This window comes from Neodiprion virginianus, chromosome 3, assembly GCF_021901495.1.
Source record: "Neodiprion virginianus isolate iyNeoVirg1 chromosome 3, iyNeoVirg1.1, whole genome shotgun sequence".
In the NCBI taxonomy this organism is placed as follows: Eukaryota; Metazoa; Arthropoda; class Insecta; order Hymenoptera; family Diprionidae; genus Neodiprion; species Neodiprion virginianus.
The window spans coordinates 36,687,758-36,714,400 of record NC_060879.1 but is presented as its reverse complement, the minus strand read 5'-3'; the positions used below and the strand labels follow the sequence as shown (position 1 = coordinate 36,714,400).

At 42.9% G+C, this 26,643-nt stretch overlaps 1 protein-coding gene across 1 annotated transcript in view; it reads right to left on the bottom strand.

The window, feature by feature from the left end:
* Positions 1-3,372: 3,372 nt before the first annotated feature.
* Positions 3,373-26,643, bottom strand: part of LOC124300184 (protein O-mannosyl-transferase TMTC2) — a 168,218-nt gene continuing 144,947 nt past the window's right edge. Inside the window, exons 8-10 of the mRNA XM_046753954.1 lie at positions 11,537-11,677; positions 10,811-10,895; positions 3,373-3,900 (exon numbers count right to left, since the gene is read on the bottom strand). Coding sequence (XP_046609910.1) covers positions 3,569-3,900; positions 10,811-10,895; positions 11,537-11,677 — 558 coding nt within the window. The 3' untranslated portion in view covers positions 3,373-3,568. The remainder of the gene's footprint in view (positions 3,901-10,810; positions 10,896-11,536; positions 11,678-26,643) is intronic.

Here is a 26,643-nt window from a genome sequence, read left to right as displayed (position 1 = left end):
ACTGCGAGTCCGAAAACAGCTCGCGGTTAAATGTAACTTCATCTTTTTCTCGTTCTTTCCAAAAGGCTGGGGTTTCTTCGTTATAATGAGATCCCTCGCGGCAAAATCTGGAAAGAATTCACGACGCGACGTTGCAAAGCTACGTCAAATATTCGCAAGATAAAATTACCTCATTACGTAGGTACTCTGTTTACAATTATATTATTTTCATCAGAGACTTGAAGAAAAATTCATTAGTCTACTCGGAAGATTCTCAGCTCTGCTACGGAAAATATATCCAATTCTACGCTTCTTTATATTTGCACAACACTTCAACAACAGATCTCATTTGAATTCAACAGCGAAAAAGGTCCCTTGGCAGAAATTCGTAAATACTCTGAAATTACAAGATAAGTATAATTGAATGTGTTTCATTAGTATTGATAAAATGATTTTTAATTCACTTATTTCTTGAAAAACATATTCCGGAACTGTAAAATCCAAAGTCTAATCGATATTCCAGCTTCATGTACAAATTGCTAATCAAGAAGCCATTGCAATGTATGATTACGAATTACCTGACTCAATCGATTCAAAGAAGTTACACAGAATTTAAACTATTGGGAATATACATAAAAAAATATATCTAAAATGTGAATGATTACCTTCCTTCCATATTAGGGGAATTCAATTGTTGTAATAGAATAGCAACTATTCGTGTACCTGGCGTGTACGCCTATTCAACATGGTCAAGTAATCCATCTATCATAGTACAAATTTTATGTTTTACATGCGCACAGGGGTAATCAGATGTCACAAAATCTCTCCAAAATCATTATGGTTAAAATTTAGTTATTCCGACCAAATATTTATCTCAGTTCGCGACATGTAGAAGAAAAAAAAAAAAAAACTTACGTAAAAAGGATTAGAAGCGAGAAAGCTCTGGAAAAGCTTTTCCGTGCAGTAAGAAAGAGATAGAGAGAGAGAGAGAGAGGGAGAGAGAAGAATAAAAAGGTGAAACTGTAGGACTCGCGGTGTATCAGCACCTATACCTACATGCAGCTGCAAATGGTGAAGTAACTTTGGCAATTCACTCTGAGATTTCCTCGTCGAGACCGCAACTTGCAAGCAAAACTGTTAAGGCAGATGGGCTGGGGAGGGTAGGAGCGAGAGAGAGAGAGAGAGAATATGTCCTACGGCGATTGCGTTTGCATTATTGCATTTGCGGTGCCGGCGAGAGCTCACTCGGCCAACCCCTCTCATAGATAATGCAACAAACTGCCGGAGGATATAGGCGTTCAAATTGCACGTTTTCAACTCGGTTCTAGATTCCGTCTTCCGCAGGGTTTCGCCCGTTGTTTAAGCTGGCTGCAGGGCTGCGGAGCATCGCGGAGCTACAGGATTGAATTCGTCGATCCGTCCGCGTCCGATGTTCGGCCAAAGTCAAACAATAAGATTAGGGCGAATTTCCCGGATTGTTTTGAATCTCTCGTACGTATACGTATACGTGTACAGCCGCACACACCAACGGGTACAACTTACCCCTCGCCCGATGCTTCGCCCCCGGGGGTAGCGAAACAAACTCTAAGATTAACTCAGCCAACTTCGAAACTTTCCGTCATTTACCAGTTTCACCTCCATTCCGTCCGCGATTCGCGTGACTTGCTCGAAGCTCTCAGAAGCGTTACTCATCTCATCCAACGAGTCAACTGCAGCACTAATTGTAAACTACTTGACTCTGTTGGGAAGCTTACTCGCGAGCGTGGCCGTCCTCGCAACCAACTTCCCGGTGAAATTCATCTCCAAAAAACTCGCTCATCTTCGTTCAAATTTCAACGTTAGCGACACAGATGGTTAAAAAAACTGCGCCAATTTTGAGAATTTATGTTTCGACAAATAATTATTCGATTCCATCGAGGGTTGTTTTATTTAAAAGTACGTGGATCGCGTTTCGCTTACATATTTTTTCGGCTCAACCGATTAACTTGGAATTCGGAGACGACATTTTTGGATAGCTTATCTATTTTGCCATGTTCCGAAATTCTTTGGAGAACTGAAGACAGTTTGAAGTTGATATTCGATTTTTCGCTTAAAATTTACGACTGTTTGATTTAATTGATAGAAAACAATTTGACATTTTGGAATAAACAGGTATCGAGGCAAAGAGGGTAAGTAACGCAAGAACACTGCCTTCGAATTTTAGGTAAAATCATTTCAATCGTTTTTAGATATCGTCGGCATCGCGAAACATGTCACCGAGTAAAACGGTTGACGTTTTTGTCAATAACACTGCTAAAAAAGTCCAATCCCATTCGGTAACTGACTGTCGAAATGTAAATTCCCGAAATTCTCCCACTTCTTTATACCCCGTTAATGAAACGATTGGATTAAGCGTCGGCCATTGGATATTACACGACTAAATAATTTCCGTGTTACCTTTCGCGCAGTGCCGGTTGACGGAGTATTTAGGTTTCCTGGATAACGAAGCTAGATTTAAGAGAATAAAGGCAGACCCGTCCAACGTCAAGTGTTTGAACAGCGGGTCCGGGACGCGACAGGTGGCATTGCGCCCGCGGCGAGTACTTATGTACTCGGGGACGTAACGTAAAATGTAAACTTGAATATTTCCGCCACTGCCTCCGACAGCTCAAATACACCCTACATTAATAATATGCAAACAAGTGAATGCAGTTATGTACGGCGAGGGAAATATTTGACGTTTTATAATTGGATTTTACTTCGTATAACAATTTCATGAGCGCGAGAGAGAGAGAGAGAGAGAGAGAGAGAGAGAGAGAGAGAACAGGAAAAAAAAAACAGAAAGTAAAGAAAATTACTCGGCTCTTACTTGTACCTTCACCAAAAGACCTCATCTAGTCCAACTTCCACTCGTAGCTTGTCTACCGGCACTCTAAAAAATACTACCCCAGCATCTTAATGAAGTTACTATGCATCTGTCTTGCACAGATTTATTTTGAATCAAATTTTGTGTACTTATACTTTGCCTGAAAAGATGAATTTGAAAACTTCCCTGCTACAGGTCAAGAATTCTCATCCAGCCCGATTGAAATTTGAGTAGTCGAAAAAGTTCTGCAAGAAAAGATTCTCCATTGAAGATATTAATTGTAAGCCTTGTATGTATTACGTATTTTCTTTGTTTTTGATTGTGACAGATTAATACGACGAAATAATTACTTTATCAAGAGGGTCCTGACACGGCTCGAAAAGTCAACATGTGTCTATCACTGACCTTCGTATCCAATATCCACTCGCTCGTCAAAAGATTCTCCATCGTTGATTCTTCCTCTTGATCCCTGCACGGGTTCTGAAGGAGGATGCGATGCGGGGTAACGATGTATCTGACGTGTGTAGGTGAAGCAGAAAAACGATATCTTAGACAAAAATAAATGAAGCTTTATTCTTTATATATCATCATAGCAGGCGTACAGTTTAGTGTACATTTATTAGTACAACGATCATTGATACTTATAGATAAATAATTACTGGGAGAAATAGGGATTAAATGACGTGAGGGGATATAGTACATAGTTAGGGATTTGTATTTGCATTTGTATTCAATGATTACTGGTCACGCCAACAGAGCGGCCAGTTTATGTAGATTGGTCAATGTCGTTGCGTCGCCTGGTTGCAGCCTTAGTGCCTCTCCGTAGGCCGCGGCAGCCTGTTTGTATTTTCCGTTGAGATGCAATATCGCCCCGAGATTGGTGTGGCTCCTTGCTTCCTGGGGACGCAGGATCGCCGCGTGTCTGTACCAAGTCTCAGCCTCCGCACGACGGTCCGATTGACGCAGCGCCGAGGCCGCGGCCACCGCAAGCTCGTAATCCTTCGTCGAAAGCTCCGCCGCTTTCACGTGCTGCTCGGCTGCCTCTGCCAGGCGGCCTTGGGAAGTTAGAAACACGCCTGAAACAACGACGCGGGATTTTAGGTTTTCGTTTCTAGATGTACGTATGGTTACAGCGAGATTATTTTGGTGCGATCATGAAACACGTCGACAACAATGACTAGCTGTTTGTATTGTTCATAAAATCGAAACCTTCACTGGCATTTTCCAAATCTAGTTGGCTTTCGCTAAATTACATCGAAATGGCGTCCAAACGTTTGTGCGAATTGGTCAACTGAAACTGATAAAAGGTTTTTCGAGCCGGGAAGCTTTCGTCTTAGAACCAATTTGAACGATCATTTCTAGATTAATTTGATTTAGAAGAATTTAATACAGGTATTTACGACATCGTAGGATCAGCGGCTGAGTAAGTACAAAGGAAATACTACAGAATTTTTCACTTTTTTACCGTTACTTTTAATTCGCTTTTCACAACGAAGAGGCTAGGCTAGTGTCTCAATAATTTGATTATGCGGTTTTTAAAGTTCCGTTAAAAATGAGCTGAAAGATGCCAAAGGGTCACAGCCTTGCCTTTTTCCCGATTTTCATTAGGATTTACTTCTTTCGTCACTTATTGAACCTTCGGGAATGCAAAAAACAACCAACACATCGGCTGTGAATCAACAGCTGTGAAAATGGACGAAATTAGTTGTAGGACAGTACGAATTGTTGCTCTTGCCGGAACATCAGTGTCTACTATGAGTGGCTTTTACCATTTTCGCTTAAAGTGATTTTTCATTCCATTATCGCACATTTTCTGTTATACAGACAGTATGAGCGAAAATCACGCATATATTACAAAGTAAATCGTTACTCGTGACGCGTAAAATCGATCTGTTGTAACCAACATTGGAACGTACACGCCCAAGCCTTTTTAGGACTGGTATTTTTTCAGGCAGATCCTGACATACGCTTCTTGAAACAACAGTTGGTGGTTAAACCGTTATCTCCAAGATATTTGTCTTATAGACAAGTCGCACCAACCGTACACCCCTTAAAAAACATCCCCTTTTACAAAGGCTGCTGCAGTACGTATATACGTTTTCCAACTAATGGAACAGAAGGAATCGTGTGTCTGGGAGGGCGTGATTCACGGTGTCGCAGTATTGACTGAGTTGAAAGACGGGCATGTTTCGACAGGAACGTATGGCTCAAGCTTAGGGAAAGATTCTCGGTGATAGAGATGCAGGATTTAGTCAGGTGAAGGATGCACTTCTTTAAACTCGCCCTCAGATTGCTCCCCGGGTCCGTGTCGGATAGTCCGTTTTGTAAATTGAATGAGATTTGTGCCCCGCAAAACAAGGCGCGTTTCGTTACACATACGTTGGGATTTTCAAATTACGAAGAATAAGGGTGATTTATCATGAACTAGGCAGAGTCCATCTGAAAATTTGACCATCGTTTCGTTCTCTTCAATGAGATCTTCATACGATTATCGGGGATCGGTCAAAATGCATGATCACAATTTCATAATTACGTATTACAGACATGACTAAAACAGACATTTTCACGAAATTTACAAATTGAAGAGCTTCGGTAGACGAATCCTGAAACGCGAAATCGCTTTGAAGGAATTTGTAACCATAAGCCTACGCGGTAGTAAATTTTCACCTCGGGATTCATGTAAGTTGTTATACCCACAGCGGGAAACAAAGCTGTCAGAGAATCAACTTCGCGAACGTATCTCCGTGCGGCAGGTATTTCACGAAGCATTTCTGCTATGTAAAATTGGAATTCGTACAGTTGAAACATTCGCTTCCAACGTCACGGCTATCTCAGGAATCTCTCGTGGGATAGTTACACGTCGTTGGAGAAGACCTGCACCGAACGGCAGGGTAGCTGCGACGTTGATGAGCTTACCCAGTTGGAAAATTCCGGCATGGAAACGAAGTGCCAGAAACCGTCTAGACGATAAAACAGAAAAATTTCCTCTCGCATTCCAATTCCCTTGTGTCTTTTTTCTTTAAAAAAATGTTTTTTTCTTCGTAATCTACGATGACGTTTGCCGGATAAATGAAATCGGTTTGCGATGCCGCACTTCGTTAGGCGACAAGCTTTTCGTATCGCTTTAAGTATCCATACTCTTTGCTTTCGCAATCGAAAGGGTGTACCGTTCGGGGCGTTTCATACTGTACCCCCCGTTCTAGCGTGGTGTAAAATCGCTCCGCAACGTGAGACCCTTGATATACATATGCGAGTATACAACATACAGAAACTGAATAAAAAATCCCGTAGCTAACGCGTGACGCGCTGAAATTTTTCAGCAAATATTTCTCCACCTTCCTCAGATAGAGAGGTTTTTGGCTGGTTTACCGCGGGTACGAAGATAGGTGGGTGCCTTATGTACAATACATGGATGTGTACGTAGTTGCACCTGTAACGTAGCGGTGTGAATTCCGCCGGATTTCAATGGAAAATATAGAGAGAAGCGGGGCTGCGGGTGTTTACATTGAGAATGAAATCCCTCGCGGTTAGAAAATAATATCACCGGATTCACTGGCGTCGGAACTGCGGCGTGAGCTGAGATACCGTCGTCGTCGTATTCTCGAATTTTAGAGAACATGGAAATTGTCTCATTGATTTTATATAATACACTTGGAGGAGGGTGAAATTTTGTAGAGAAAATAAAGAGGGAACCCGATAAAAGAGGCAGGTGTATTCTATTGGAAGGGTCTTTCAACCCTCGACTCAAGATTGAATCATAAATCACATAAACGTAATATTTTCGAAATCTGATGTTCGCTCTCACAATGGCCCGTTTCACCCGTTATTCGTTCCCTCGTATTCACAGGTAATAATCTTTCGAATAATAAAGAAATCGAATAGGAGCGCAAAAATAAGGTCGAGCCAGTTACCGCGCTGGATTTAACCTCGATTCTCTAAAATCAGGGGGCCGAAGTCACTCAGACTCAACCACTTGTGTTCAGTCACCCTACTTTCCTCGGAACTCTCAAGCACTCAACGGAGGGAAGTTTCAAATTAATACCTTTCAGATTTATTTATCGCAATTTTCTCACTTTTTTCTTCCTCTCTATTGATCATTTGGTCTACCTGAGTCGGATGAAACTTTTTTTTCTCAGAACCGAAACTACATGGTTCAAAGAATACTGGAGTTGGTTCGCTTTTGCCATTTGCTGGATATGAAAAAAAAAAAAACAACAGACTTCACTACAGTTGAAATTTCGAGAAATATTCCGATTACAAAGAGCTTGGTAGAATTGGAATAATCAATTATTTTTTGTACAGCAAATTTCATGTTTATAAAAATTAGTCGACGATCCTTTGACATTTCTCAGTAATCCAGTGTTCTCCATTGAATTATTCTAAAACCAAGCGATCAAATCAATTCTTCGCGCGAGGAAAAATACGATATATGAGAAACTGCTGCCCAGCATAAGTTTTTTCGCGTTTAAAATTCCCGAGGCATCGGAAGGGCCGGCTCGTAGCGAACAAAATGCAGACTCTTTCGCGTGGTCTAGTGTATTGCCATAAGACCCATAGAGCTTGGGGGGTTCGCGGACGTGAATAAACAAGAAGATGGGTGACAACCTCAGCGGTAGTCGGGTAGCGAAAACTCGGTCGGAATGCCTAGAGCCACCACACACCCGGGTACACGGTAGGAATTTCAATTTCGGTCAATATTTTTGTGTTCTTCTCTGCTTCTTGGTAAACCAGATCAACTCGGAGTCTTTCCGGTCCTTGGTATGGTAGAGGAGCTGCGCAGCGGGTATCTCTCGTCATTTCGTGGCCAAGAATAAAAGGGACGGAGACCCGGCCTTAAACCGTAATAAAAAATTTAGGAACGTCTCTCGCGTTCCCTTCCAACCCCTAAACTTTCCCAGGTTTCGCCTAACTTATTTACCAGTTCTCATCTGGGACGAGAGTGACCTCTCCCCCAATCATATCTCAGGGGATGCGGATGTTACACAGATATATATATAAAATATATATATATACAATATACCCACGCGCACGGGCACGGATAGCAGCAGCAGCAGCGGTAGCAGCAGCAGGTGATTCCTTCGGAGTTATATTCTTATGACTATAAATCCATGAAACCGAGGACGAAGGGTAAGGCATAACATTTCCAGTGCACGAACTTGGGTCGATAATATAACATCGTGATCCGTGTAGCGATTTGGCACCCGCGGTCACCCTCTACTTATTTTGCCTGAGAATGTTCCTGCAGGAGCGATGAAAAATTCCTACTAACGCTGCGCCTGAAACACTTTCGATCGGAAAGTGAAAGATTTATTAACGTGATTTTGATTACAATGCAAACTTCTTTTTTTTATCTTTGATAGTTAGCTTAATTTTCGTTTTTCATAAAATGACTCAAGAGATTTTTTTCGAAAGAATTGCGTCGTACTTCAAGCAGACAATACCCTGTGTTTAGAATCGTGAGGTTCGATTAACGAATATCAAATCATTTTTGATCATTTTTCAATCTTTAAAGCATCGATTAGTCAAGTTTTTAACTTCCTTACTACTTGTTATATTTTTCAATTTAGCCAATGTACGAACCGGACGCATTATATTATACAAGAAACGCGTTTAAAGGGAGAATAATGAATATCGAGCGTGAATCGAGGTGATACAATATTTTATTCATGCGGTTATAATTGCAGCCACATTTGTATAATGTTTTCAGAAATTATGTAATGGAAATTCTTGCAGGATATTGAACGGCCTAGAAATTATTGAAATGCTGACATGAATAACCGCTGTTGCTCCTGGGGCATGGGAATCATACGCGAACTTAATTAACTGGATAAACCGGCTGGCATGTATCAATTTGATGTCATTGACGCCATCTCGCTTATATGCGCGAATCAAACTTGTAAAATCACTGCCTCTGGCGGATTCCACCACTAAATACTTCAGATATACCCAACAAGCTTTACTTAAAATCTGTTCAAAATTTTGCACAATATTTATATTTAATCGATGACATGAATGAAATACTTTTCATTACTCATCCGTCAGTGATAAGAATTGGGAGATTGCTTAAACCTACCTATGCTAAATTGTTGTAGAAATTACGTACCTAGTCAATGCTGTAAGATTAAGTAATCAATCGAAAAATCTTTGAGCACGAGAGTATAATTAGAAGTTGTAAATTCTTGATACTCGAAAATCATGACAAGTTCTCGGTCCTCGCTTGGCTTCGTTTAACGCGAAACGTTAATTATTTTTAACAAATTTTTCCACAACCTTGAAATAAAGCGAATCATATTTATATTATACATACTTTACTCGTCTTCGCTCTGGACACGGACTTTCTGTGTGACGTCGACACGCGGATTTAGAGCAAAGTTCCCCAGCTCCGGGGCAATGTAATACGCTGCCGGGGTGTTTACGAGGCGTGGGACTTCCCCGAAGCACCGGGGTGCTCTTCGTCGGCGTCGGAGGTGATTTTCGATGGACCGCATCTCGCCGTTGGATCCGCTATTCGGTTCTTGGCTGCTGCAGCATCCGTGTCTCGGCAACTTTCAGCAACACGGTCAAATATTGAGCGTGGAGACACGAGCGTGAGAAACTTAGCCAATTTAATACGTGGAGGCAGGTTATACCGATGTACCTATCTCGTTGAAATTCTACTCTCGCCCTTGCCAAACCACCGCGACAGCTTCCTGGTGGAAAAGGTCGTCTTTGCTTCCTAGTATCAGGAGACTCCGGGACGTCTAGATGCGCTACATAATGTTTACGACTTAATTGCTGACGCCGGTGAGTCGTGCGCATCATTGAGTGATCCCCACGTCTGGGAAATTCGAAGCCCCGCTGTTACATCCCGCCCATGATCCATTTGGAAATGAAGGAAAAGAGAAGACCAAATACAGGACGATATTCAGCCAGATAAGAAAATGTCTGTCTGCATGGATATGTTCAGGGATAAACCCTGCATCATCGTCTTTTTTGTTACGATCAAGGTATGAAAGTCATTCTGTCCTCACGTTTCATGTTCCACAGATGATGAAACCAGTTGACATCACCGGAACTCAGCATCGATTCGAATCCCACCTCTGGCACCAAATGTTATCGTGTACGAAATATAGGCAATCGGGCAGAATGAATTCATGAACGTTTGGAGTACGTACAGACGTAGGATTAACGATCCGTTAAGATTTTCCTTTTCAATAATCATATTGTTATTTAATTACCCATTTCCAAATTCACGCGTTATGCTAACTATCTATGAAATATGATAACCGCAGATGATTCGAGAATGATGGGTAACGCTTTTACAACCATTGGTTAGTGCTTTTCCCTTAGTTCATATTTGGATTAGAAATTTTGAACTATGTAGAATTTGAACGTGTCAGTCATTCCGTGTATTTTTCAGTCAAGTTAATAACAACTGCCAACCCTTGACATTTTGATAATTGATTGCTGGACGAACTTGAAAACATTTGTTTCAGCGCCGCAGGAGTGGTGAGGTGGTAGAAATGAAAAAATGCTTTGGGTGTCGTGACGTTAACGACGACAACTTGGAAAATTACGGGAGGTCATTACAACTAATCGATTTCTTCCGAAGTTGAAGAAATTGTGCATGTAACTGTTCCCTTAGTTAACGCGTCTTATGCGAACGTGCTAGAGTTGACGAACTGAAGGATTGCTGGGTAACTTCGAGTGATATACTCGTCAAGTCCGGTAGAACGTCAGCGAAATATTTTACACCTCGTAACGTCTTTCGCGAAAAGACGTGACAAGAGTTTTATTTAGACAAGGCTTGACCTGAAGCGGAAAAGATTAGTCCGTGTCGCTGATCGGCTCTTAGCGTATATGTAAGGTTCGAAATACAGTGGACACTATACTCTGTTTTGCGTAAGCAGATCCATTGTTGTGAAAAGAGTAAGTAAGCGTAACGATGATGATAATGGTAACGATGATGATGATGATAATGCTAACGAAACACGCCATCGCACTCACCGTAGTGATGGTGTACACTGGAGTCTTGAGGAGCTAGACGTTGTGCTCTCAGAAACCATCTTTCAGCTTCCAAGACGCGACTAGACTGAAACAAAAAATATGAGACATCCTTGAATCGTTGTCGTCGTGGTACGGTTGATGCGACCGCATCCGTTCACCGATGCACCGATTTCTAATCCCGGATATGTGGATGTGCAAGATCGAAAATAGCGGGTTCATCGATCGCGGACTTTAGATACGGACTAAATAATGGCGGGTAGAGGAGCCGGAGGGCGGGAGCTATCGAAGGAAACAAAGAAAGAAAGGAAAATCGAACGAATGGATGGGGAATTGGGGGTTCGACTATTTTCACTTGCACCTCCGACTATCTCGAGCAATACCTAAATCCCTTAGAGCGTATCTTTCGCTTGGTCACGGCCCAAGTTATATCGGTTAACAAACTAACGGCCCTTGTCGCCGTCTGGTTCGTGCTCCATTGGCGCAAGGTCTGCCTTCTAGGTTTCCATGGAATCGAGGAAAATCGACGAAATCAAGAACACCGACTATCGACAGAGTTCAACTAACTTATGCAACGAACGGGTATTCAACACGCTCTGTTCGATTCCGGTTCCGAAGACTCGCTACGTGATTGAACCGCGTTCAAAACCGATCTAAGGGGCGGAGATCGGCGGCGCCGTAAGCCTGAAAGCAATCTCGCGAGATGTACGGAATAAAAAAAGGACTCACATTGCGAGCTAGAAGTTTCCCGTAAGTGATATGAGCAGGCACGTGGTCCGGCTGGCTGGCCAGACTCGCCTGGAACCATCTCTCAGCTTCGGCGTACTGCTGCAGCCTGGACAGCGTCTCTCCTAACAGGTTGTAAACACTCTGCAAGCAGAAAACAGAGACTTTTCACCCTAGTGCTTGTCCGAATACACGGAACCGAGATTATTTCAGAGCACAAGAGAGACCGGAATTCGTTCTCGCTTCGGTCCAGAATTGTATCTCGCCGATCGTCCAAGATTGGACTGTGCGATACGCGGTCTAAGGAATTCTCTCAAGCAATTTCAGCAAAATTGCAATGTCTGCGTTTTTAACAGCTGTGACCTTCGCGAGAAAAATTTAGCAGAAATTTGAAATATCCAATTTACTCAGAACGATTCTTTACCCGGCAGAACTGTGCTACGATTTACTCGGAGAAAAAAGTTGCAACATCAACGATTGCACGTGTTCATGGATGTGCATAAGTAAGTGCAATATTTATCCAAAGCGATTGAGACGTGGAGAGATGAAAGCCTCGATTTCCCCGTCTTTGCTCTCGGTCGTAGATAAACGGTATTGGCGCCCGTGGTTACTGACGATACGTAAATATGCACAGTCACGTGTACGCTGTAGTTTCGAGCCAACATATTCGGAGTCGTTTGGAGAGTCGTTTGAATATTTGTGGACAGGTTGAGGCCGTCTAATGAAACGTGAATAAAGAAAGAAGAAGAAGACGCACCGTCTGGTGCAGCATATGTGGCGCGTCAAATGGAAACAGCCGAAGCAACAGTCTCGTCGCCTGCGCAGCTCGGCGGATTTCCATCCTGTATTCCAAAAGGGTGGTTACATCTACGAGTATGAGTTACCGTGCACGTGCGAGAGGTTTCAGTGTAGGGGTCAGGATAGGTTGAAGAGGATTCCTAGCCGAGGACAAAGGATAAAGGACGAAACCCTCTGGCATACCAATAAGACGCACATGCATACCCGATGCGAAACTGGTGCACACGGACCACCAAAGAGCGGACAAAGCAAAGACCGAGAGAATCTAAATTGCACCACTCTTAGCTCCGTGGTACCAGCTATACCTTATACACGCGGGACGCGACGGGTGTGCAAAGGCTTTTTGCATGCAAATTTGACAAGCTGGTATCAAAACCCGCAGACGCAAAACTCCTTTGCAAATTCCGTTTCGGGTTACCTCGTAAGCCTTGCCCCAATTTTCCTCACACTGCTATATTCGCGGCGAAATCTTTTTAACTGCCTGTTATTTGAGTAGCCGCTCGTTAAGTATCCGACACCTCGTTTTTGTCTCCAGCTTTTCTCACCTCGCAAGTGGTACGGATAGCGGTTTATGGGAATTTCATCTCGCTTCAGAGCAGTTGGCTTGAACTTGCAGAGAGTTTCTATACCACGAACGTGTAGATATGTACGTACCCATAATGAAATCCCGGATATTCTCTGCAATATCAGAACTTCCCTCGATCCGTGGAAAGTTTTCAACGTCACGATATTAGGGCAATCTCGGTACAACGTAATTCGGAACAGATGTCAGCGGACCAAACGACTCGACTAGAAGCCTGGATGGAACAAAATTAGGGAAACTACTAGGCACGACAAGAAGTTCTCCGCAGATACCTGAGGGACATACGCAGCGGCAGAGGGATGGACATGTGAGTCCCGAGGGATTCGAACGAGTCTGCATACGGCTTAAGCTCTCCGCTGGTCAGCAAATACCACCGACCACAATGCGACACACCGCACGGCCGGGAAATCCTTTTCGAAAAAGGTAATTGGGTTGCGCGAAGCCCGAAAGATACTCCCGGTTTAACCGGGAATTTCTCGCTTCGAGGATTAGGTTAGGAAGTTTTCTGATTTCGCAGGCCGGCTGCTGCTAATGGCTGGTGAAAACTCACACACGCAAAAGGCGTACGCACCGTGCGTGGCTTTAACATCGAGCCGGTGAGACGACGGGGAGAACAAACCACGCACTCCTGAACAAGCTTTTCCAGAAATCGGTGAAAGCTGACTAGCGGCTAGGCGCATCCCTGCGGAGTTCGGATGAAACTTGTATGATTTTGTTTCAAGTACGAGAATGGGAAATGTGTCGGGCGAAAAAAGCTGCCCTTATAGTCTCCGCTGGATCCCCGCAGCTTTCGAGTGTTCGGATGTTGGCTGAAAAGATAAGTTATAAGATGAAGGGTATCACCTGTAGATCTCTGAGCTCCCCCTCGTTATCGCTGAGCCTGGTCAATCTTATTGCGTGGAAAAACTTGGTGTCGATATGTTGGGTTTCCGAAGTTGACCCAGGTTTTTTCACCCAAGAGTCGCGACTGCGAATGACTTTTGGCACGAAATTTCTTACCCTGAACTCCTAGCTTGTCATCGTAATTTGGTTTTTGCGGTTCAAGTTCCGAGCCCATTCAGTTTGAAATTACTTTTCGCGAGTTAATTTTATCGTAGTATAATTACACCCGTCGCCAGTTTCGCCCGCTCATAAGCTGGCGTCATAAACAAGAGATTAGCGAAACACTGTCGAGAATTTCTTGATCAGCACGATGTTTGCTGCTCGGTTGGCGAGATAAACTTTATTAATCCCGCTTCCCACTCCCGTGTGTTACTAAGCAAAGGTAAGCATGAAGTAAGTTTCAGAAAGCTTTTCTTCTGCGGTAATTCGCATACTTGGCAATTCACCAACAACCTTTAGTACCTAACCTTGAAACTCCAAACTTATCGTCATCGGTATTTTGACAAGCCATATTTCTACAAACGAATGGTCAGCAGCGATTCGTTTTCTCAAATTAAGCATCTTTCGTTACCTCATGTAACTACACCACAGAGGATGGTGCAATAATGCGGTGGCGAAAACTTGAGGCCATTGTGTCCAGAAATGTGTCCTCCGTGTCGCGCGACACTCGGTATATGCCCTGTAAAGTACGTAGCGAGTCGAGTCTAGCATCCTCAAAAAGTAGCCCAAGTGAATAATGGGCGAGTGAACAATGCGAGCGGTGAGGACCCAGAGCCGGTTCTCAGACTGGTTGATGCGAAGCTCCAAAAAGAAGATGTAACAAGCAAAGAACGTGTATTAATCCGTCACACAGTCCAGCGCCCCGTTCGTTTTTTAGTTTTTTGCCTAAATTACTTTTACACGTCCTTCCATATTTCTCAGCTCCTCATTTTCTTCCAACCCTCTTCAACTGCGTCCCGTTCCACGGGTACTGCAGATTGAACCCGAGATGTCTTGAAATATGAGACGGCATTAGAGATTGCTTGTTCCCCGGGATTCCATCTTCCCATTCATCCGTTGTTCCGGATATACGCGAAGGAGAGAAAATTCCGAATCGTGTTCAATTTTAGCAGCGATTTTTATCCAGACCTTCGCGCCGGCTCTCGGCTGCTCAACTTTGTTTGAGCCGGTGTTAATTTCACGGAAAAGTGCGCCGCCCCGCAGGTGCAAAAAGAACGAAAGTCGGCAGCAGAGCACAGTGGGAAGCGGTAAGATGAGGATCTTGAATGGAACCGCGAGAACCTTACCACCGGTTTAAATCAAGTCCAACGACGCCCGGGCTGAAAACACGTCTGCGTTAATCAAATTATTCCCACCGATTAGTTCGTGCGCACTCTCGCCGCAGCTGAGCTCCGGTTCCCCAGTTGAACTGCACGGTTCCCGGTCTCCCGGTTTCCCGGTTTCCCGGGGGTTCCCTCTTCCGGCTCCGCCACCAACACTGGGGCGCTCTAATTGCTTCCGACTTAATTGTTTTTGTTGAACGTGTGGGTCGACTTCCACCCTTCCGGACACCCTCTTCTCGTATGCTTCTTCTTCCATCGCCGTTTCGAGTCCCTGAAAGCTACGTGGCCTCTCGGTGTTCCCCGATCCTGAGGACCGCCTACGCAAACCGGGAGGAGTATCCCAATCATAACAGCGGGCTAATGAGGTCGGGCTTTGTTTTCGGATATGTTTACGGACGCGTGTATACCACTTTAGATATATCGTTGGTGATATACCGCCCCCCGCCGTTTGGTTTAAAAACTCCTCTCATTGTTCACTTTTGATGTGGGTCTTACATTTCTCGCTAATTTACCCACTTGTCATGCGGGAAATTCTGGTAGGTACTACAGATACTGTGTACTGTTCTCTCAGGCGCTCGAGTTTCGTTTTCAATTTCAGAGGTTAATCTTGGAACACCTCACGTTCTCAATTTAAACTCAAATCATTAGTCGAAACTTGACGGAGTCTTGATTACGTGATCATTAGTGAAAGATGAGTTGTTCCGTACTTCATTTTTCTTTCCCATATTTTCACTGAATAATTATACCTAATTTAATGTTGTTCCCTTATAATTACCGAAAAAGTTTTACTGTATTATATAAAATTCTCTAAAAATTTCTCTTCAAACGTTGTATGACAACGAGAAAAAAATCTTCAATGGCATGAAAATTTGGTTAAATTAATTGTAGCTAGATTTCTCCGCCGTTTTCCATTCAAATCGGTTTTTCCTCGACTCGCGAGACGGTTCATTTTGCAAATAAAGAAAATAAAGGAATGCAGAGCCATCAAAGCGCGGAAAAAAGTATTGCGTGAATATGAGAAAGGTGGAGGGAGATGAATCTCACTGTTTATTTGGGCGTGTACCGGAGACGAGAAATTTGATTTCTGAAGCTGAAGCGATATAGCCGCGTACGCGGCGAGGGAGACTCGAGCAATTTCATTTCTTTAAACTTCTCCCCGGCATTTCTCTTTCCCCGGTTTCGTTTCACTCGGTGTTCTTCCATTGCGCAGGCAGGTCTTTTTGCTAGTACGGCAATAAAAGTAGTAGCAGTAGCGTAGCGTAGCCGGTAGGTTATACAACAGGGTGTATATGCACCTACTTGCTGCAGAAGGTGGAATAATACTCGGCGAAGTTTCGCCTCTCGCGGACAATCGCGTCGCATAGCTCTGAGCCTTGGCGCTGCGGTACCTATATTTCTAATCCGGAAAAGTTTTCGAAACGTCGAAAAGTCGGTCCATATGTGACCGCGAGGAAAGACGTCGCCGGGTAATATCCCCGCGGTCAGGAACAATGATTTTCTCGTCGCATCCTTATCGCTCCTCCGGTTCTTCTTATCTCGCCTCGCCTCGACTCCGACCCTCTCTTTTAACTCGAAAGATTTTTCCCACCCCGCGAAAAATCCGTGGCCGTGTAAAAGACGAGCTCAGAAACGGTGGCGACGGCCTGGCTATCGCGATGAAAGAACGGAACTCGGTGAAACCGCGGCGAAACTGGCAAAACTTCGGTCTAATCTTCGCCGCGATGTTTTATTCCTCGTCTTCCTGTATGCCTCGGTGGTCACTTGGGGAACCGTTTTGCGAGAGATCGGAGTTGATTAAAATCCCATTTAATGTTTGTACTACGAGAGCGCTGAGTGGGCTGGAATTTGGGGAGTTTTTTACCAAGTTTCGGAGAAAACATGCAGAGGAGGAAGGAAAGAATTCAAATACCGGCGAGTCCGCGGCGAGAGGAAGAATAATCGACCAATTATCAAACTCCCTGAGCGAGGCTCGATCTGTTTTTATTTTATAGATCTCAGGGCGCGGGCGGCAGCTTGTAAAAGCCTGCACAGAAGCTTGCTCGTTGTGAAAATGGAAATTGATGGTGTTATTTAAATTAATTAGCATCAGAAATCTCCTCGTTTAATTTAATGAACGGTTCAGGATTAAAGTCGTTTAGAAATATCTTCCACGCCCTTAAATTCGCCCTTATATTTCACCTTACAAACTTATTGCGCTGCCTTCTTTCCCTCCTTCGATTCGATCGATATCTCAGAAATCATGCGACGCACGAAACTCCAAACATGAACCGTTATTGCGACAATCAAATATTTCTGGGCAATTCCAGAATAAATCGTTATCCTCTTATTTTGCATTACAACTGCAGTAATATCTTTGCGCGATTTAATTCAGCGGATCTCCGACGAAGATTACTTTAGCACATAATTATTGCACAATTGAGCATGAGTCGAAAAATTGCGTAAAATTGTATTTGATACGCTTCGTATTGAAATTATTCATCGTCATATAATAATTCAATTCGCAATCTATGCGACTATTTTGCATAATAGGTGTAAGCGATATTTAATCTGGTATATTAATTTTGTTCAAGTGGTGGATACATCCGTAGTTGAAAATGGGGGTTGGAACGGTATAATATTACACGGAATCGTTAATCTATTCAAAGCCACGTCGATTGATGTGCGCATCGTGTAATTGTAACGAATTTCCCACGTTATTTACCCGTATAATTTGCAAGGTAGGTCCAATTAGCGATGTCAATGGACTGGGAAATGGAAAAAAACAAAAGTGGAGTTGAAGAAAAACAGAAATAAAAGAAAAATTACCACATTAATCAACGTCACTCGACAGCGGTTAATATTTCTCTCTGTTGCTGCGTGTAATCATGTTATATCTACGTGTATATCCAATTATAGTTTATGGAAAGTTGTAACGTATACGTAATATCAACCAGTGTGTGATGTGAAATGCGAAACTAGCGAGCTGCAGCTGCACAAATTAATACATGCAACAGGCTAGCCCAATTAAACCTTATACATAATCAGATTATACGCCAAGGAAGGTTTTAGAAATAATTGCGTCTCGAGAATACCTTGCAACAGAGGTGAGAGTAAAAATTTAGTCTACGTATTGTAAAAGTGATAAATATGAAAATGCATTAAGAATTATTTTGAGGAATTGCATTCGATATTTGACATTTGGGGATATGATCGAAAGTTTAATTATACTCGTGAAACTTCTCGCTTATCGACCCCAGATTAAAATTTAAACTTGTGAGTCTAAAATTTGCGTATCAATATGGTCTTTCGGAATAAGTAGAATAGTTCAATATGCGGAATGAATATCAAAGTTCGAAAACTCGAAGCTGATTTGAAATTATACTCTGAATTCGGTATTATGTTTTTCCCAACATACACAAAAGCCTATTTATATATCAAAGTTTTATTTTCATTCAAACAGACAATGAACAGAAATTAATCAATATTTCAGTACAGGCCAAATTTCATGCGAATTCTATACTTATCTTCCTTTTTACTTTTCATTTTAGTATTAAATTCGATTTCAGGCAACCAGTTTGAGTTTCCCAATCCGACCAAATATAATTCGGATTGCGTCAGCCGGAAAATCTTCAAATAGGATATATTCCTCGCTTCGCAAAATGCGTTATAGCAATATGTCGCGGGGTTGTGTTTCAGAAACGGCGCCGTACAAACGCATAGATTGGTATTCTGCGGTTGATACCGTCCATTAACGTCAAACTTTTATTGCGCGTTCCGTTCTTACCAACTTCTCCTCTTCCCATCACCGTGATCTTAAAGGTATAACCCTGTTGAAGTTTTCCCGAGGATCAGACAACTCCCCACTTCCGGGAAATTGTTTCTTGTAATCGTCAGATGACAGTTAAAAAAAAGCCACGCTCGCAGAATCCTAATTCCCCGGTCTCTCCTCCTTTCTGTATATCTTTTTCCTTATCCACCTCTTACTTTCCTTCGGTTTTCTTTTCTTTTTCTTTTTTTTTATTATTGTTTTTTTTCTTCTCATCGCAATTTTCTGAATTGCCCGAAGAACCGGCGAACGTGGCAGCGATCTAACGATCATAGCTTTCCGGCTTGCGCGCACAGACAACTTGGAGAAAAGTCTCTTTTCAATATTGTCTTTGTAATCTCGACCCGTTTACGCCCACAATTAACGAAAATTTCCCGTTCATTTTTAGCTTTTTATAAAGATGATGCAGAAGCGAGCCTCTCTGCAATGCTGACGCAGCACATATTTCGCCTCGTTTACCGCGCCGTTTCGACTTGCGGGGATGGAAATGAATTAGAAAAAAAGGCTACAAACCGGCTCCGAGTTTCCGCGATTCGTCGGATTCTTCTGCAACCAGGCTCAACAATTTTTTTTCTATAATCTGATACCAAGCCACTTGATACTCCTACATTGCAATTAATTATTTGCCAAAAATCATCAATACGAGAATATTAATACGTGTACAATATAGGTGAAAAAGGGTTGATGTTATTTACCACCTTCAAACTTGTTGAATTTTGATCTTAAGCTATTACGTTGATCCCTACACGTTTGCTTGATGAACTAATTTTTACTAATCCGTTTCTTCTTCGTTACATAGCGATTATTTTTGGCAACACGCCGTGAAATAGGTATTCAGAAACATAGCAAAACGGTTGTTACTACATTTTAACGACCCAGCGTTCGTGTCGAGCGGTATATTATGCCCGCGAAGGTCTATTCAAAGGTAAAATCCACACAGGGAATACAGAGCATGTTCGCATCTGTCCGACAAGCAGTTACATACTTAATACATACCTACTATATTTAAAACGGAGGATGCCTAGTGTAGCTGGTTTTTGTGCTCGCCTACTCGTTGTTAGTGTTTTACCAGATGATACGAGATTAATGAGATACCTCAGGTCCTCACTGCTCACTGCACTGAGCAGGAACTACCGAGCCCTCGTCCTGGAGGTCGAAATTCACCAGGTAGAGGACCTGGAAGTCGCAATTCATCAGGTAAATCACCTGGAGCGCAGGAACTATGAGGAACTACGGAGCGCTGGTCCTGGAAATCGAAATTCACCAGAAGAAGGACCTGGAGCGCAGAAACCACGGAGCGCTTGACCTGGAAGTCGAGTTTCAGCGGGTAACGTACCTGGAAGTCGTGTTTCACCAGGTATCGTACCTGAAACGCAGGAACTACAGAAAATTACTTATAAATGTCAAAAGTCAGCAGGTCAATGACCTGAACAGCCAAAGCTACGGAGCATTTGTCCTGGAGGTCTAGATCCGTCAGGTGGAGGACCTGGACAGCCAGAACTACGGAAAATTAGTCCTGCAGGTCAAAAGTCACCGGGTAGCGTACCTGGAGCGCAGGAACCACGGAGCGTTTGTCCTGGAAGTCGAGTTTTAGCAGGTGGTGGACCTGGAGCGCGGAAATTACGGAGCGCTTGTTCTGGAAGTCGAGTTTCACCAGGACCCGTAGCGCAGGATCCAGGAGGTAGAGAAGCCGGTACTCGAAATCTGCGGAGCGCGATTCTCACCCGTCCGCTCGACTGCGCGGTTGTTTCCAGACTGAGGAATTCGGCTAGCTGATTTTGGTTCTCGACAGTTGCTATAGATCGATGACGTCAAGAGAAAAAAAATTTTGGGTAACGTCACTTTCTAAACATCCGAACATCCGAACATCCAAGCTTTGGTTTCGAACTTTAATACTACGTATGATGTGTGATGTACGATGTATGATATGATGTATGATGATTTCGAATAACACCCGCAAACTGATTACATTTGAGGATATTTCTTAACACTGTTATGCTCAGTTTTCTGAACCAAAGAAAATTCCTGTCCAATTTCATTCCACAACTTCCGACTAATTATGACTGATTTTTCGACTCCAGGAAACGTTTTCAATTATATGTAAGCATACCATGTAAAATGTCGTAAGAAATGCTTGTAGAAATTATTATTGCTTAATCCTTGAAAATTATATTTTTTTCAGACTATACGCGGGTGTAAAAATAATAATCTGTATATTTCATAGTGGTCTGTACATAATCAGAGACTGAGGCTATAATACTTAATCAATCCCCATTGCGCTCGGCATAAAACTACACCCGATATGTCTGTCTATACATATTCTCTGGTAACTCGATTTACGATCCGTGTCAGTATAAAATTTCAGTCCGTTATTTTATTTTTCTATTATATAATATTTTACATTGTTCGCTCGTTTTATTGTTAGAAAAATATTTAAACGTCATAATTACCAGCATCGCAAAATCTCCCGTTGAGTAAATGAGCAATTGTAAAATAATCACATTAGCGCCGCACGGAAAAGACTTTCAATTTCCAATAATAATTTGGTGAAAACATCCACGTTTTTTATTCGGGTCAGGATCTCGCTGCTCCGAGTGTTCCAAGCCATTAAACCCGGACCACAACGGAGATGGAACGATTCCCGGAGTCCTGCATTTCAGCGTTTCAACAAAACCCGTAGGAAAAACGCCACGTGTCTTAAATGCCTGGGCGCGACAGTTCTTTGGCCTGTCTCAGCCTTCTTTATACGGCCAGATGATTCCACGCGACGTTTTTTCTCACGTCGCTGGATGCTTTGCGAGTCCGGTTATCATTTAAACGGCATGACGGATGATTAATTGATTATTCATCGTCGAAAGATGGAGATCGCACACTTCTCGCTAATCCTCTCAATTTTGCGACACGAGAAATTTACGGCACCGACAAAGCAGAGGATCAGAGATCCGAATCACGTGCCGAGTAAATCGGTTATAATTCGTTGGAAGAGCCGACGATAATAATCAATGAAGGGGTGCCGCCCAGCTTGCAAAGCTTCGCGTGAATTACGACGAATCGCGTGGCACCATAGATTGACAGAAGTCAATTTCCATGGGCGAGAGAGTCGACATATCGCGGTCTAACACACCGGAAGTAAGCCGGATCATAGTTGAAGGTAAGTCAATGGTTGCTTTCATATCAGCTTTCGCGAACAACAGACGTCGAGCTTCCGGCAACTTGCCAGCCAGACCCGTTTCACAATGCATATTATCCGAGGGTGAAGAGAGCCGGTGAGGAGAGGAGGAAGGTGGAGAGGAAAGGAGGGTCTCAAATCCGTCCGAATCATCCACTCTTCGACGTCAAGACCGCCGCGAGGAATGGCGAAGCGCTGATAAATACTTAATGAAAAGTTCCGGGATTATACCAATCAGCGAACCGTCGTATCCGAAGGGATTTTCCAGATCGCATTCACTCCACCCTCTCTCATCCCCGATTTTCGTTGTCATAGGTGCTTTTCCAGCGCGAAGGATCGCCCTCTTGCAGTGGGTTATTATACAAGGATAATAAAATCCTGAGAACCGTGTTCGTCGAGCTCATTCTCAGGATATCGCGGTTCGTTTGCGAACGGAGAAAAACAGCTGGAATGTATCCGCATACCTTTTCCGTTTGCACGTTTTCAGCAGTCAAAATTTACATCATCGAAAATAACTCGAATGTTGTATGCGAAAGAGCCTGTGTACTTTGGAATCGCGCGTGTTCGTTAATTACTAAAGTGCAACGCGTCATCTATGCTCCGAGGATGAATGCCGCAGGTTGGTTTCATCGTAGAGACACTTCTTTCGTGCATATATATGTAAAATACTGCAGCCGTGTAATATGAATTTCGTAATAAGTCAGCGTCGTCATGAATTTATACGAGATTGAAGCCGACATCAAACGGCGTCGGTTATTACAAGTATATTAAGAAAATTCGTTCTCTGGCGATCCGGGTTCGTTAGTTGAATCGCATGGTTTTCCGTTTGTTTAGGACGAATATCAAACGCATAATCTTTTTATAATCTTGTTAAATTAAGCTGCTCTCCGCTGAATATTCAGAAGCCCGTTTTCTGCGCGAACGAAAAGGTAAAAAAGAATAATTGTGCTAATTTTACTGTTGAATGTTTCGCTAAAACGTTCCTGCCTCATACTCTGTGTATATATTACAAATTATTATACCCGAGACGAGTTTATATTCCCTTTGATGCTGCAGGTAGATTGGTTACTACGTACCTTTGATTTTTCTTCAAAGGAGGAATATTGTAATTCAAGATTAATGTATTCATTATTCGCGAAACTCTATTCAGTTAACGATTTTTGCAAGTCGTAATAAGCTCTGCAAAAATATACAATCTCATACATTTATTATTGTAGTCATAGGTTCGCGGCTAATATTTTTTTTAACGAACTAGAAACGAACATTCTTTGAACATACGGCGTGAAAAAAATGCTGATAATTACCGTGAAATCACATACTACTAATCGAGCAGTATCGAGTGATTTCTTCTCACCGAATAGGTTTCATGTCGATTTTTATATTCATTGGAATATCTCCGCGTCAGCTGGCGACTGACTAGCCAACTGATTGACGAAACATTCCAATTGTTGGTCACCGTTAGTACAAAAATCTGTTGGAGTAAAGGCCTCTACGCATTTCCGTGAATACAAAACCCGCGGCGATTGAATCGAGGGAAAAATTTGCGAAATATTTTACCTGCTGCAAAGAATTCTCTGTAACCGCTTCAGGATGAGTGAATTGTACTTATATTATAAAATGGCAATGTCTGAAAAATGCGGAGGTTAACGAATTTTGAAATCATCCACGCTGTCGCTTAATTATAGCCGGTCCTGTAAGAAGCAAAGTAAATTCATTACGTTTCTACGTTTCGCGTCGCCATATCTCGACTCAGACTCACGAGCATTCTATTGTCACCGGCTCTTTTCCCAGTCTATTTTTCATCTAGCAATTTCACACGAGAGCAAACTCCCCGGCTTTGCACTTTTGCTAGGCAAGAACCCCGCCAAAGAGACTCGCAAAAGCTGCCGGACTCGCGGTTAGCTTCTCGTGTTTTAGTCGTGCTGAAACGGCCAACAAAAATGAGTTAAAAAGGCGGACATGACGCAGTTTCTGAACTCGCTCGAATTGTTCTCGCTTAATTGGCCCTCTTATATACTCATGCGGGCGCTCCTCGGCGGGTTTCTTCTCTTCCTCAATCGGCACTACTAGTTGAAAATGATCTCGAAACGATGCCGGGATGTGTTAAAATTTCAGAAAAATGAACGATAGGAATGTTTTTTCACCGTCAAAGATTTTGTGCAAAGGTTTCATATTCTGGTGGGAAAACTTCATCGTGCGATTCTGCAAACTGCAGCGTTGAATTATTCCCCGGATTCATATGGGATCTGTGAACACTTGATGTTGGGAAATGAAACGTCAGCTGAGGATTTCAGAGGTCGATATAGATATGTGCCGTGAAGTGAGGGGAGAAGAGAATGAGGTGGAGGCCCGAGTACGGAGAGGAGTAAAATTCGAACATGCAGAAGGGTAGAATCACCTCGTGTAGAAATACGTATTGTATGCGCAGTGCCTAGGGCTTGAGGCCTCTAATTAGTCACTCAAATACTGCCGAACAAAACGTCCCGTGTTATTGAAACGTCATATTCGTGGAAATTGCGCATTCTCCGAGTAAAATTGAAAAAAAAGTCTGCGGAAAAAAGAAAAAGATAGAAAACAAAGAATTTTCCACTTGGATTTTTAAAATGCATTTTTTGCACGGGAACATCAGATTCGTCAAATTACTTTTCCGTATCGTCACGATAGAATTTTCCACCCGGATTCCAAATTTGTATAACAAAATGCACGTTTTTAGTCAAACGGTTGGGATTTCTTGTTGAATTTATTATTTTTAGGATAAATGTAAACAAAATTTGTACAGTCCGACTTGCGCACGAGAATTCTTTCTGTACGAAATAATTATTTACTTTTTTTCCAAGCTCGTTGCAGAGCAAAAAGAGATACGATCAGAACCTCATCCAGCTTCACCCTGTGTGTCAATACGCTAACAAGTGAAATAAATTAAACGTATATCAAACGAGTCAATTGCCATCAGATCCGAGGGTGACAACGCTGCGAAAAAGGTCGCCGAAGCGAGAGTCGTCGGGTTTCCAAATGCGCTGTCAATTTCGGGGAGTCAAATTAGCCTAATTGCGAACCTCGCACGTATACACGAAACCGTCTCGTACGCGAGGTTTTCACCGTAATTACAATTACACGTGAAAGCGACGGAGTTTTTTTAATAATATATAATAATAATAATAGCTCGGCAGAGGTAATATTCTCCGGCAATAAATTGCTCTCAAGCTGAGATCCCAATAATTAATACGAAACCGCGCAGCGTCCAACAGCCCTGGAACTATATGCCGAGGAGTCATTCATCCTGGAATTAATAACAAGGGTGGTATTATTTAACTGTAATGCGAAGACGAGCCATTCATCGCGTTGATAACGAGGGACCGGCTCCTTTTCACCGCCCATTTCCCATCACCCATCTGTCAACCGGACCGCAGACTATAAACTTGGCTAATTAATGCCCTCGGAGACGCGAGCCTCGAGAGCTGGGCTGCGCTTGCACTTTGCACGGCGTCGCGACGCCGTTTCAATTTTGCAAATAAGACCCAGTGCAATCCGTCAAGTGTCTCCGCTATCAGCGATATTCCGTTCACGTTTTATTATTTACCTCCAGCTCTCTCGGTATTTGCTGGCGTTCTACGATTTGGGTACCTTGATAATTTCAATTAATTCAGACGAGATAATATATTGTGCCAGAAATTTGCGGGGGAGTGACGGCTTCGCGCGTATAAATTCAGAGGCCGGAGTTTATACCGAAGTTTCGTCGTGCTTGAAACTCCGTCTCGTCGATTCACCCACACGCGGAGAATGATTTGAACGCAAGATTCTGCCTCGTCGAATGTCAAACGATTTTATCAATTTTAGTTTTGAATTGTTTCCCATGAATTGGCGCGCGATCAGAGCTGATTGGTTTTATCCACGATATCGTCATAATTTCGGTCGAATACGAACTCCCGACGAACTTGTAAGTAAATTCACTTTGTATTTTCACGTTTCTTCTTTTACAGCCAAGAATCACGCTTAGGGGTTTCGGATCGTGAAGTTTTATTAGAAATAACGCGATGATATTACCGGCTCAATTTCCGCCCGAGGTAGGTATAATATTGTGTCTGAGGTACACCCACTCAATTACGACTCAACGTCGTCGCAAACTACGGCAAGGTTTCGTACTCCGAAATCCAATACTTTCGCTATCCAAGGCGAGGTTCATCCTTGCTCGAAGTGACTGTAACAAAAGCAAGAAAAAGAAAGAAAAAAACGAAATCCCGTGATTTTTATGTCTCGCAAAAGTTTTCCGTATCCTCGCGCCTATGTATCTGGACGAGGACGGAAAGAGGAAAAAGTCTATTCCTAGAAACCGCGAGAGGAGCTTTTTCCGCGTAAAGAAGTGACGCGGCAAAACGAACTTCCTGAATAAAGAATACCCTCCTCAATTATTTAAACGGGCTCCATTCTTTCTGACGGTAAATTCATTCGGCATACATGAGAGAGCCGTACGCTGTGAGGCCGCTCTCTTACGTCACTCCACCGAGCGATACGATCCATTTCACCCCTGCGAGGGGTTCGTGTGTCTAGGCA